Source organism: Pygoscelis adeliae, unplaced genomic scaffold (assembly GCF_000699105.1).
Source record: "Pygoscelis adeliae isolate BGI_AS28 unplaced genomic scaffold, ASM69910v1 Scaffold130, whole genome shotgun sequence".
In the NCBI taxonomy this organism is placed as follows: domain Eukaryota; kingdom Metazoa; phylum Chordata; class Aves; order Sphenisciformes; family Spheniscidae; genus Pygoscelis; species Pygoscelis adeliae.
Genome location: NW_008824031.1, coordinates 3536627 through 3550307, shown reverse-complemented (window position 1 = coordinate 3550307; position 13681 = coordinate 3536627). Strand labels below are relative to the sequence as shown.

Here is a 13681-nt window from a genome sequence, read left to right as displayed (position 1 = left end):
CAAGTATATTGTTCCAAACTGGTAAAACATAGCAAATGCATTTAAGTTATTAATTCCAGAAGGGATTAGCGTGGCAAACCCTCTAGCTCATCCACTGAAGAACCTGAAGAAAATGAGCAATAGTCAGCACGCTATAAAGGTACAGCCTCTCTCTCAAATGCCTCAGTGACAACCTGGGAGAGAAGGCAACAAGAATATCCCAGTCATACATCAACACATCATCCACTGCATTACTCTTAATTGAAAAAAAAAAAAAAAAAAGAAGAAAAAAGGCAGTATTTCTGTATCTAGCTGAACCTGTGCTCCTGGTTCCCTGGGAAAAGCCCAGGAAGTCTGAAGGAGGGGGTGGCTCTTCCCAGAAGCCTTGCCTTCCCAACCCCATCAACCAGCGCTTCTTTTCAGATCCTAAGAGAGACAGCAATGATTGGGACAGCGAGATGGACTTTGTCCTTCTTAATCATCTAAAATCAGCAAGGCCTCTGGTAGTAGTTGCCTAGATTCGGCATGGATCCACCAGGGGATTTCATGAAGTAAGCGGGACCCAGCCCTCTCCGTAACAATGATTCTGACGCTTTAATTCTACTACCCACCTTCAAGCACTGCACAAAGGAACCTTAGGATAACTTCAGAAACTTCACAGCACATTAACGGCAGGACCAAGTACTGCAGATATTATTGTATTTATTATTATTATAGCCATACCTACTTTAGGGCACATGAAGGGGGTTTTTTCCTTAGTTTTTCACCAGTGCATTCTAGAATTGGAAATGTTTGCTCTTTGCTCACACATGTCACCGTCCCACTCTGGTAACTGAGCAGCTGCAATAGAGCTCTCCAGAAATCCCACAGATCCCGAAGGCTCGATCTCCATGGGTGAAGGGCATTCAGGCAGCCGGGGCCATTCGGACTCCACAGTAGTTCTAGATTTCTGGGGCAGTTCATACGATTCCACTAATTTTGATGGAAAAACAGCTGTATCCTTACCAATAATTTCCACCGGTGTCTGAAAATCATCTTCTGGTGCCATATAAATATCACTGTGGGACTCTGTAACCAGCAGGACTGAGTTTCCAGGTGTAAGAACAAGTTGTGGATCTTCTAAACGGAAAACATCTCCCAGATCTTCTGCCTCTGGCATGCTGTGCATCAGCAGAGGTTTAATTCCTTTCTGAAGTTCACCGCTAGTGAAATTCAGACTGCAGTCTGCCTGAAGTGATCCGTCTTCTGAGTAACCACAATAAGCATCTAAAAACTAAAATAAAATTACTCCAAATGAGCGAGGCGAGTTCTGTGCTACCAGGTCCATCTCCCACCAAGGGAATCACTGAGAGATATCTGGGTGCGAGGTTTCCCGCAGACTTCCAGCGCACAAAACTGTCTGCCACAGGGGCCAGCAAAAGCAAAGCAAGAACGCCGGAGAGCCTTTCAGCAAGTAGAGCACAACCCTCGGAGGCGCTTTGGGGAGAGACTATCACCGTTACCATTTCGGGAATCACTTCTTCTACACATCTTTTTATGTAACTTCTACTTCCCAACAGAAGCCTGCTAACAGCTTTTTAAATACTGCTTCAGGAAAAACTAGTGGAAGGGTACTTGAGAAAAGGCCTCTCCTCAAAAAAAAAAAAAAAAGAGGGCTTTTTTTTTTGCTTTAAAAACTGTTATGGACTGTGGTTCTTTCTAATACAGAAAGGCAACTCAACAATATCAGTCACAACCAGTCATCGATAGGTAAGAAAAAAATGACATAGTGAAATATACTTGGAAACCATACTTGTGTATTTTAAAGCACAAATGATGAAATGCTTGGCTGATGGTTCAACTCAGGAGAACCCTGTGCCGTGTAAAGCCAAACACCCTCCGCCCCGCACCCTCCTCTTCCTCACCACCCCATCGAAACAGCACCTTGGTACAAAAGAACGCGCGTCTCCGTCTCCTCTTCACACCGCTGCTGCTAAGGATACTGAACGCTCCTCTGATACAACTACATCTGCTCCTCCTCGGACCAGCCATACTTTGGAAGGAGTCTTATTCACCAGTCCTCTTTTTAGCCTTAATTTTAAAAAAAAATATGATGTTGTATACAATTTGCTAGAACAAAACCAAATCTTTGCCTGAAATCACTTTTCATTGCCCGGTATGGCTGATTCAAATGTTTCCTAGGTAAGGTTCGCTTTGGTGAAAATAAAGAACATTTAAACAAGATCACTACGTGATGAAGTATCAGAAACGTACAAACAGATCTGACGTTGGGGTGACCCTTCCTTTAGGGTGCCCTCACTATTAGGCAAATCCTGATACAAGGGAAGTTTAATTTACGCACTGGCGGAAGACCATCTGAAATGACCTATTTGCCAAGGCTTCTACCGTCAAATTAAGACCTCCAAATACAAATTAAGAACATGAATAAATGAACATTCCATAGTTAGCTGTAAACGAATGCAAAATGCCTGGAAAAAACTCATCGGCAAGAGACGTCATTGCCCATGAGTGCTATAGTAACAGCGGTTTTGTATGTGGGCTATCAACTGCACATTCTAGCTGCATTTTTATTTCAAAACCGAATACAGTTCCCCCCCTCGTTCATCACACAGAACTGCACCCATGTATTTTTTCTGCTCCTTTCCTTGTTACATTTGGAAATCCATCAAGTTCAATCGATTGTTGCAATTTCTAGGACAATGAAAGCTACTTTTCTTTGCTGCTGCCATCCAAAATGTAGACTGTACGGCACGCAATGGTGGGAGCCTTTCGCGGGAGCAACAGGGGCACCAGCACTTCAGCTCCCGAGGTTCAAAAATCCAAAACACATACGGAGTAGTCCCTTTCCAAAGAGAGCAGCAGAATCAAGTACTTCTGCATTCAGTATCCCAACGCCTTAACCCTGGCGTGATTTCAACGGGACTATTATCAATAGGAAAATGTCCTGATGAACTTTAGCGATTCCTCTAATTGTCCGCAGTATAAGCTCTAAACCAGGAGGCAAGGAGAGAGCGTAACAGCAAGCTGTGCCGAGTTTTGTTGTAATCGCTTATTCAGAGTAGCTGGCTCCACTGTCCTGCAGCTCAAGTAAGGAGACACATTCCAGCCTCGGTACCCAACCCTCTGCTGAACTTTGTCGTGCATTTCTGCTTAGGAGAAATGACCTTGTGAGCCCCAAGCAGTACCGTACCACGAGCCTCACTGCAGGAAAAAGAATGAAGTTCTTACTAGGACACCCAGCCTTTCCTGCACTCCAGTGTGGTGCTCTGCAACGCTTATCTACTGTTAAAACAGTAACAAAACGTGAGAAACAAAGACCGTTTTGTTTCTCTACAACAGGTAACTGAGCGAGAGAACTTCTGACAACGGCGTCCCTACTTTCTAAAATGTATTTCGGCAAAAAGCTGACAAATGAGAGGGAGGCTCCGCACCCTGTCCCAAAGCAAAACCCGCTGTTGCCATGCCCTTCGTGCAAGAGCCAAGGTCTGACCACTCAGTGGAATTGCAGAAAACGACTCAAAACACCAGTACGTTCTCATGGCAAGAAATACTGGAGATGATAACCTACCGGTTTCACCTGAATCCTTCTCCAACAGATAAATTCATTTTCAAGGGAGGTAAAGACTTGAGCCAAAGACCGGAGCCACTGCTCCACTGACTGACTGGAAAAGTGTCTTCAACGTCTTTTGCCACTGTAAAGTTTAGATCTCAACGTACTAATTGGAAGATATTTTCACAGTGCTTTACACATTGTAAAGGTCTTGTAGAAGACATTTTAGTCCCAAGACATACATATCGAAAATCCACCCGCTTTTAAGTCCTTACTTTTGGTACAATACTACTGGATGAAAATTTTTGCCAGTGAGGCCTTGGAGAAATTACCTAAAGCAGACTGGGATCTGTCGTCCTGATAGCGTTCAACACTTGAGCGTCGCCAAGATGGAAGGGTTTACCTTCCGATCATCGTTTCTGTCATCCGTGCACCAAACTGCAAGTCAGTACAGATGTACACAGATTTAACTGTGCAACTCCTCACACGCCAGACGACTGCATCCGTTTTGATGTCATACTCATTACTATAGCAACAGCACATTCATTACTATGGCACAAGAAGGTAACGGAACACATAAAAGAGATCTCATCCTAGCCAAGCCGCCCCAAACAGAGCGAATACCTGTTGACTAGGAACAGTGACACTGAAGCTTAAGCAGATCTTGCCTGGCCCTCAGCTGGGGGGTGGGGGGAACCAAACCTCTTGCCTCACTGCCCCAAAAAATTGTTTTGACATTGTCTACCTTCACCTCGCCTCCAGCTTTCACTAACATGGTAAGCACCCATCTCTTCTGCAGTCTTTATGAGCTACCCCTGATTTGAAGCCATTTTACATCATGACACAGAACAGGTGTGGAAGACAACTGCCTCACAGGCCATCACCTATGACTTCAAGCTATTTTGTAGGTGCCATGAGATAATCCCTCCAGTCACCAAGAGCTGAAACAAGCTGTGTACAAACTCAGGACACACAAAGCACTGGGAACTGTGGGAAGTTATTTTTGAAAGGCACGTTTCCTTTCATAAACTTAGACTCCAAACCATAAAGGGAAGTAGCATATCTTTCCTCCCTCGGTTACTACTGCCAGCATCTCCCTACTGAAGTAGAGCGACATCATCTAACACCAGCATGGTCTGAAGAACACAGAAGTTTCAGTGGAGCAGTTGGGGTGCAGTAAAAACAGAAGCCTTCAAGCACGTTAGGCCCTTAGCAATAGTGTGAGCAGTACCGAAGCTTTTTGTTTTCACATCCAATCCCTCAAGTTTCATTTTGGACAAAGAATTCAGAATGATTTGCAAGAATGTGAGCGCGTTGGCCTAGTAAACTGACATGCAAAAACATCCGTTTGAAGTGACTGCCAAAAGGCCACTTAACCAGCTAGCAAACCTGCCGTAGTGTAGCCACCGCTCTATCCTGCGAGTACAGCACAAACTGGACTTCCTCCCACCCCCCGAAAAGCGCTGCCCTGACCGACACACAGCACCCCGCGGAAGGCAGAACTTGCACAACAAACCACTCTGAATTAGCTTGCAGGAAGTGGATTGTTTGATGCCCACAAGACACTGCTACAACCAGAACTAATTGTCCTTTCACCTTATTGCAAAAAAGCCCACACCTGTGTCATATTGCAAGTTATTTTACGTTGGGAAACAGAGCTCAAATATTGGTTGTGAAACAGGCAAGAACAGGTGGAGATAACAAACTGAACTAAGCCTTGTCAGAGAACAGAGGCAAGATGCTCAGAACTTGCCCCTGCCCCCCTCCTCCCTCCCCCCCATGAATTCATTAAACTCGAGCTCGTCGTAAATACCCAATGTTATCCATTTGAAGTCAGTGAAGGGCATCTGATCCAGAGCAAGTGCTTGGCAGGCAGGGAAGCTTCCTGGAGCCAGCTAGCAGCAACTCCCATTCCCTTTTACTACCCTCCTTCAAAGAGGAAGGCCAAGGATACGGAATGCAGCACAACCTAGTCGTTTCTTGAAAGCCTGTATGATGTAGTGCCAATGACTTAACTTCACATGCAAAACCCATCGCCTCAGTACAGCGTGATGCATCAGGCCTCCAGCTTTAGGAGCCTAGCTCCATTTGCAACATCTTCAAAAAAACTGGAGTATCAACACCAGTTAAACCTAACGAGGCAAATCATCGGTTTTTCAGATTGTCTTCAGACCCTTGAGAACTGCCTGGCTTTTCTGCTTTCGTGTGGTGCTGGTTTGCAGCAGCATTGCAGAGCACGCAGTGTTAATTACAGACATAACGAGAGAGCAGCTAGTGCTCAAGATTCAAAGCAGCAACTGATGTTAAGAAGAATAGCAGGCTTTGTTCCCGGTGTTAACAGACACTCAGTGACACAGCTCGTTCTGAACACTTTTATTCTTACAGTTCTAGGTTTGAACTGCACATGCAGAGTTGCATAAGTCACAATAGAGATTTACAGTGGATTCTATTCTATGGTAGAGTGCAATCCAGAATCCTTGAACAGTATAAAAAACAACTTTAAACATCAAGACCTTGTTAGGAGCAAAAGGGTTAAAGCTTCCCCAAGTATTTCAGCTCTCCTAGATACCTAGTTACTAGGTACTGTATGTTAGACATATTTAGAATTGAAGAGCTGTGTAACACTAAACAAACTTGAACATCCTGATGTCATACCATCTTTCTTAGTTCTTTCCCACATTTCTGGCAATTAAGAATAAGTCAAAAACCCTGCCACCTGCAACCAGCTAATACAGACAAAAATAACTACTCCTTACTTGCCTGTTTAGGGTTGTACAGTGTTAAAGAAAATATTCCCTCAATGGCATTTGTATCTCACATCAGCTGAAAAAGCAATGTAACAAAAATAAAGGTATAACATCTTTGAAAATAAATATAAAGAGGGAATGCAGACAAAGTGTCGAAGATTTTTTTTTTGGCAGGTAACATTCATAATATACAAAATATAACTTATTCATATTAGCCAAGGAAACATTCGTGAGTTCCTGTAAACTGTTTTAATCCACCTCCTCCATGCGTGATGTGTCATCATCTCCTTCAAGAGGTGGCATCTCCTCAGTAACCGCTGGACTAGCTTCTTCTGCAGCAGTATCATCTTCATCAATGCCTGTGCAGGAAACACACATACCATTAATGCCGGTATCAGAACTCAAAGCTTTCTTCTCCCTCACGCTGCAACTGATCTGGGCGTTCCCCCTTTTCCCCCCAAGTACAAAGAATCACCAAGGTGATCTCCAGACACTCCGTACCCTACAAGGGCACGTAACCACACCCAGAGTTTACTGCAGTCAGGACGGATGGCTAACTCACCCAGGCCAAGCTTGATCATTCTATAAATGCGGTTGGCATGCGTCTGAGGATCTTCTAAACTGAAGCCAGAGGACAGGAGTGCTGTCTCGTACAGCAAGATGACAAGATCCTTCACGGACTTGTCATTCTTATCAGCCTCTGCCTTCTGCCTCAGTGTTTCAATGATGGAATGATCAGGGTTAATCTCCAGATGTTTCTTCGCTGCCATGTATCCCATTGTGGAGTTGTCCCTTAATGCCTGTGCTTTCATGATCCTCTCCATGTTGGCAGTCCAGCCATACGTACTTGTTACAATACAGCATGGAGAAGTAACTAAACGATTGGACACAACCACCTAGGAAAGTGAATATAAAGCACAAGTCTGTAATTTAACATTTCAACATACACTTGATTTACTATCCCCACTGATTTCGTAGAACCATTTAGGTTGGAAAAGACCTTTAAGGTCATCGAGTCCAACTGTAAACCAAGGTTTAACTTTGAAATGCTGCTGCATGTCACGAAAGACCCAAGACTCATGAGAGAAAGCTGAAGAATTTGCAATACCAACAAGAGAATCACTGAGCTTCACTAAAAATCAAAACAAAGTCACCTTGTATCTAGAAAACTGTATCTTGCAGATAGATTGCTCTCCCTCTCAGAAAAGGCAATTGTAACAGACATTGCTACCTGAGCCTTCCCTGCAGCAACTTCATTTCATATCATTAAACAACTTGCAACATCTAGATGAACTGAGTACTACTAATTACCTTTTCTACTTTCTTTTCAAGGATATCTTTCATTATTTTGCAAAGGTTTTCAAACTTGGCTTTCTTCTCCTCCTGTTTCTTTTTCTCTTCCTCATCTTCTGGAAGCTCCAAACCCTCCTTTGTTACAGAAACCAGGGTCTTGCCTTCAAATTCCTTCAGCTGCTGCACACAGTATTCATCAATAGGCTCAATCATGTAGATCACTTCCAGGCCATGTTTGCGAAGACGCTCCACAAAAGCGGAGTTGGCCACCTGATCTTTTGTTTCACCTGCAAGAAGCAAGAATGCCACAGTTGTGGTTTGAGCCTCAGCACTGTAACGCGGCAGCTTGTTCATTTTCTGAAAGAGCCTGTGCAATGTTTCAGTGATGCTTGATGTCAGTACCAGGGAAAAAGGTGCACAAAACTGGTACGACAGGCTACTGCAAAGGTTAGGCTGGCCTGAAGAGACTCAAGCCTTTCAAACTGACACCACAGCTTGTAATACTTCACTGCTTTCAAAGTAAATTTCCATTTCCTGGAATGCCAGGTAAGAAGTGTTTCCCATTCCTCCCAAGGAGGAAAACTGAGAAGCCCTGTACAGCATCTACCTTTAGAAAAAAGCCTTCATATCTCATGTCCAAGTAGTTAATTGAACCGATTTGAGCAATAGGTCTTAAAATTTCAGATACTCCTGGCCAAACTTATTAGCTAAAGCTAGAAAACAAAGCTGTCTTAAAGGCACCTCAAAGACTCTAAAGTATACTTTCTGGGCTGGGCTTATGGGGGGGAAAAAAAAAAAGGTGGGTAAGCTAGCTGTGCAAGGGGCACTTTACTACCTGAAACTGGATTCTCTCACACCTTCAAGGTTGCAGCAGTGTCACTGAACATTGGATTTCAAGAGAAGGTAATAACTGAAGAGCAACCATTTTATTATAGCTCATTAAATGGTGCAGTTCCCAATGACGGAAGTTGGCACTGAGTTCCATCAGCAGGGAACATCTCAAGCAGCACTCCCAGCAGGTTTGCAAGGGCAGTTTACAGCATAGAGGCAGCAATTCTCTGTGGCTAGTTCTGCTGTCCTCACAGACAGAGTACCATGCTAAGGAACTGTAACTACTGTCATGGTTTAACCCCAGCCGGCAACTAAGCTCTACACAGCTGCTTGCTCACTTCCCCCCTGTGGGATGGAGGAGAGAATCAAAGAGCAAAAGCGAGAAAACTCGTGGGTTGAGATAAAAACGGTTTAATACTTGAAATAATAGGATAATAATAAAAAATTGTAATGGAAAGTAAAACAATGCAAGAAAGAGAAACCTGGGCAGGGGGTGGGGCACAACACACAAGTGATGCAACCACTCAGCACCCACTGACCAATGCCCAGTCAGTCCCTGAGCAGGAACTGCCACCCCCTGGCCAACTCCCCCCAGTTTACATACTGAGCATGACATCATATGGTACAGAATATCCCTTTGGCCAGTTTGGGTCAGCTGTTCTGGCTGTGCCCCCTCCCAGCTTCTTGTGCACCTCCTCGCTGGCAGAATATGGGACACTGAAGTCCTTGACTAGTGTAAGCACTGCTTAACAACTAAAACATCAGTGTGTTACCAACATTATTCTCATACTAAATCCAAAACACAGCACTGTACCAGCTACTAGGAAGAAAATTAACTCTATATCCCAGCCGAAACCAGGATGACTACAATTTTACTTTACATGGTTTTAACACTCTGCATTTCTTTCTTCCTAAATTCACCAAGAGAAAGAACTGCCATGGTTATTTTCTGTTTTCTAACCCCAGAAAAGACAACCCTACATATGTACCTGCATTTACAGACAGTTTCTGTTACCAACTCACCAGTGATGTAGTAGACATGCTTCTGGTTTTCCTTCATCCGAGTGCAGTAGTCCTTCAGAGAAACCATTTCATCACCAGATGCAGATGTGTAATACCTCAGTAATTCTGAGAGTTTCTTGCGGTTCTGGGAGTCTTCATGTATACCAAGCTACAAAAGTAGAAGAAAAAAATATAAACTACTTAAGTGGTTCCTTTAGATAAACACTAAACTGTGATAGTTTAGCATTTCAGGCATAACAAAAATCTGTAGTTTCTACAGTCAAAACTATTATTAAGCAGGAAGACTACAAACCTTGATATTCTTGGAGAACTGCTCATAGAACTTTTTGTAGTTCTCCTTGTCTTCAGCCAACTCAGTGAAAAGTTCTAAGCACTTCTTCACTAAGTTCTTCCGGATCACTTTCAGGATCTTGCTTTGCTGCAGCATTTCACGAGAAATGTTCAGAGGTAAATCCTCAGAGTCTACCACACCTCTCATGAAATCTAGAAGACAACAGTGAGAATTAGCTTTCCAGGTCTCAAATCAAGATTACTATTCACCACTTATGTTGCTTTGCCCTTTAAAAATTATGAATTGGTTTCTGCAGAATTCTAGACAACACAAACTAAGCAGTACTTTTTTCCACTGCTCACGTACTTCCTGATCAGCTGTTTAGGACTCACGTCTTCCCCTCCCAGATTTCTTTAAATATGAAGGGAAACTACAAAGTTGCTAAGCAGTTTCTCTAGTATTTTGGGAAATGCTTTCCTCAAAAACACTCACTCAGATATTCAGGGATCAGTTCCTCACAGTTGTCCATGATGAAAACTCTGCGTACATACAGCTTAATGTTGTTCTTCTTCTTCCTGTTTTCAAACAGATCAAAGGGTGCACGCCGTGGTACAAACAGGAGAGCTCTGAATTCCAACTGCCCTTCCACAGAGAAGTGCTGTGAGAAAGCAAGACAATCATTTTAATCACTTCGTACACACTCACTTTAGTAACCCTTTAACAGCTCTTCAAATGCAGAAGGTGAACAGTAACCATCTGAGATTTCAGGAAAAAATTCAACACAGTAGGCAAGACATTGGTCAGGAGCAAGCACATTCTCCAGACAGAAATATCCAAGTTCTGTTCAGTTGCTACCAGGCAAGTAGACCAATTCAGAAGACCTATTCAGTTCCCTGTATTATATACTGGGCTTCAGGAAGCATGTGTCTTCTTACAGCACTTCCCACTACAGACACACAGAAAGGACACTAACATCTCACTTACCCATCCCCTTTAGCTGCAGGCCTTTTCAAAACTAAGCTACAACCCCAAAGAATTGACTTTACATTTATTTGAAATCTACTTTAGATTTTTCAATTTGATTTAGTAACAACTAAGCTACCAACTGGGAAGGCACCTGCACTTGCTTTTCTTTCCAATAAACTGAGGTATGGATTTAAGGTTATAAGCACAGCCTTAACAGTAGCCAGAATAATTGTAGCACAAAAAGTGTCACCCTCATAATGGAAGTGTTCTAAACAACAGTATGACTCCCAAGTACTAAGCAACTTATCACTGTGAGATCTGAGGCAATGGATCAGAGTTCAGTAGCATGCTTAGCAAGCTTCTAGCTTTAGTGGCAAAAACAATTGTGCCTGAAGAAGGACAAGAACTTACTTTGACAGCCAAGTGGTCTTCCCAGTCATTAGTTAGACTCTTGTAGAATTCCCCATATTCCTCATTGGTTATGTCATCTGGATTCCTGGTCCAAATGGGCTTGGTCTTGTTGAGCTCTTCCTGATCAATGTACTTCTCCTTAATCTTCTTTTTCTTCTTCTTATCTCCATCCTTCTTTTCTTCTTCTTCATCAGAACCAACATCCTCAATCTCAGGCTTGTCTTCTGTCTTTTCCTCCTTCTCTTCTTTTTCCTCTTCCTTTTCCTCAGCCTCATCATCACTCACCTCCTTATCACGTTCCTTCTCCACCTACAAGAGATCACTAGTTGAATTGAGAAACCCAGAAGTTTTATCATTAACAGCCCCTAAGGCATCCCTTGCAGTCTCACAAAGCTAGGAACTACATGAACACGCTGTCAAGTTTTCCTCCTGGACTCAACTAAGGAAATACATACATTCTGGGTGCTGAGACACCAGCAGTATTTTGTTTCCATGTGCTGATGATGTGGTAGTTTATGCTATTTAGTTTCATTACACTGAGTTTCCACTAACGATACATCAAGATGTAGTTAATTTACTCAGTGGTTTAGAGACTACGATACTACTAGCTTGGTAAAACACATTTTCTACTTAGCTTTGTAAAATAAAGTTGTAATTAACAGAACTGCATTTCGAAAGAGCTACATCCATGTAACATCTGTAACAATTTTAATCAACGAAATACACATGGACTGCTCTTTCTTAAATTTCAAAAATTTACTTAAGGTGGCAATATTTAAATTATTTAATATTTCAAGCAAAGTACATACAAAGAGTGTAATAGGATAGCCAATGAACTGAGAATGCTTCTTCACAATTTCCTTGATTCGCCGTTCTTCCAGATATTCAGTTTGATCTTCTTTAAGATGCAGGATGACTTTTGTTCCACGGCCCAAAGGTTCACCTATAATTGAAGTTTACAGGTTTTACTTGTGCAGGAACAGACTAGGCTTTGGCTAATTCTAAAATAAGTCTTCTTTAAAAAGGCACTCCTGTATCAGAAATTTCTTCACTGGGAAAACGTAAGCTTCCATGTAGAGAAAACAGCCTTACAGACACTTCCTCAAGCTTACTGTACCCAGCATGTATTTCAAATAAGCTTAAGGAGATTTCCACTAATTACTCTGTTCACATGTCATCTTTCAAGTTTCTCTATATAGAGCTGTTGCAGGAGTCTACAGAAGCATTTCCACGTACAAGCTTTGAAAGCTTAATCTTCATCGTAACACACCATTTACGTCAGGCATTCCCTTATCATGTACCGATAGTTACTCCAACTGGAATGGTAAGGGAAGACCTATGCCTGTGCTTGATCCGACACATGACTAGTACTACCTGTTTTATCTGCTGCTTTTGTCTTTTTCAATGCACAGAGTAGGCATCTGAACGCCAGAAATCTTCAGAAAGCATACTTTAGCAGAAGCATTTAATACTCACCATTATCGAGTCTGACAGTGAAAGATCCTCCAGCTGATGACTCCCAAGCATACTGCTCATCGTCATTGTGCTTCGTGATCACCGTCACTTTTTCTGCAACCAGGTAGGCAGAGTAGAAGCCAACACCGAACTGACCAATCATGGATATATCAGCCCCTGCCTGCAGCGCTTCCATGAAAGCCTTGGTACCAGACTTGGCAATAGTACCAAGGTTGTTGACCAGGTCAGCTTTGGTCATCCCTATGCCCGTATCCACAATGGTCAGAGTGCGATCATGCTTGTTTGGAATCAGGTTAATTTTCAGGTCTTTTCCAGAATCCAGCTTGCTTGGGTCAGTCAAGCTCTCGTATCTTATCTTGTCCAGAGCCTGTAAGATAAGAGGCAGGCTTTAACATTTCCTGACTATTCCTAAAAATTTCAGTAGTCCTACTGACACGTACCAGTCTAGAAGTTAAGGTACTTACATCTGATGAATTGGAAATCAGCTCCCTCAGAAAGATTTCCTTATTGGAGTAGAAAGTGTTGATGATCAGAGACATCAACTGAGCAATCTCAGCCTGGAAGGCAAAGGTCTCCACCTCCTCCTCCATTGGTTGGTCTTGAGTTTGCACAGCTTCCGGCATCTGTAAGGAGAGAGGGAGTTGAAATCCCATCCCAACAGCTTGGTGCACATACCCTTTTACAGGCAGCGACAATAGCATTCCGAGATAAAGTAGTTAACTATGTGGTTTCAAATACAGCACCATAGAAACACAAACATCTCCCCCCGCCCTCCCAGTCTTATTTCCTACCAGTAACAACTCAGGAATTTTAAGGAAAGCAGAAACTAGATACAAGATTTTAACTACAGACTTGCTTTACGTTCACTTTGGTTTGCACCATTTAGGAGAACACAGAACTTTTCATCGCCCCTCCATTAATTTACAAATTAATGTACGATCTTTACCTCCCCTCGTCACAGACCGAGTACACATTACAAAAAAGAAAAATGCAACGGAGAACTTAGCCCGGCATTTGAGACACAAGTTGCGTTCTCTGTAGTCGATTCTCACAGTAAAGTCTCTACTCGGAGTACTTTCCTTTTCCCCCACCCACCTCGTGTTTTGGTCATACAACTATCATCTTCAGACGCAG

General features: G+C 42.8%; 2 protein-coding genes across 2 annotated transcripts; both read right to left on the bottom strand.

The window, feature by feature from the left end:
- Positions 1-647: 647 nt before the first annotated feature.
- On the bottom strand, positions 648-3147 carry LOC103920304. Its single transcript, XM_009328009.1, has 2 exons — positions 1903-3147; positions 648-1252 (listed from the first exon to the last, which is right to left on the bottom strand). Exons 1-2 carry the CDS (start codon positions 2008-2010, stop codon positions 743-745), a joined length of 618 nt encoding a protein of 205 aa, XP_009326284.1. The 5' UTR covers positions 2011-3147; the 3' UTR covers positions 648-742.
- A 2740-nt stretch (positions 3148-5887) lies between these two features.
- Positions 5888-13185, bottom strand: HSP90AA1 (heat shock protein 90kDa alpha (cytosolic), class A member 1). Its single transcript, XM_009327997.1, has 10 exons — positions 13012-13185; positions 12548-12914; positions 11881-12014; positions 11072-11380; positions 10187-10352; positions 9716-9906; positions 9424-9571; positions 7588-7856; positions 6839-7172; positions 5888-6635 (listed from the first exon to the last, which is right to left on the bottom strand). Exons 1-10 carry the CDS (start codon positions 13168-13170, stop codon positions 6526-6528), a joined length of 2187 nt encoding a protein of 728 aa, XP_009326272.1. The 5' UTR covers positions 13171-13185; the 3' UTR covers positions 5888-6525.
- Positions 13186-13681: the final 496 nt, after the last annotated feature.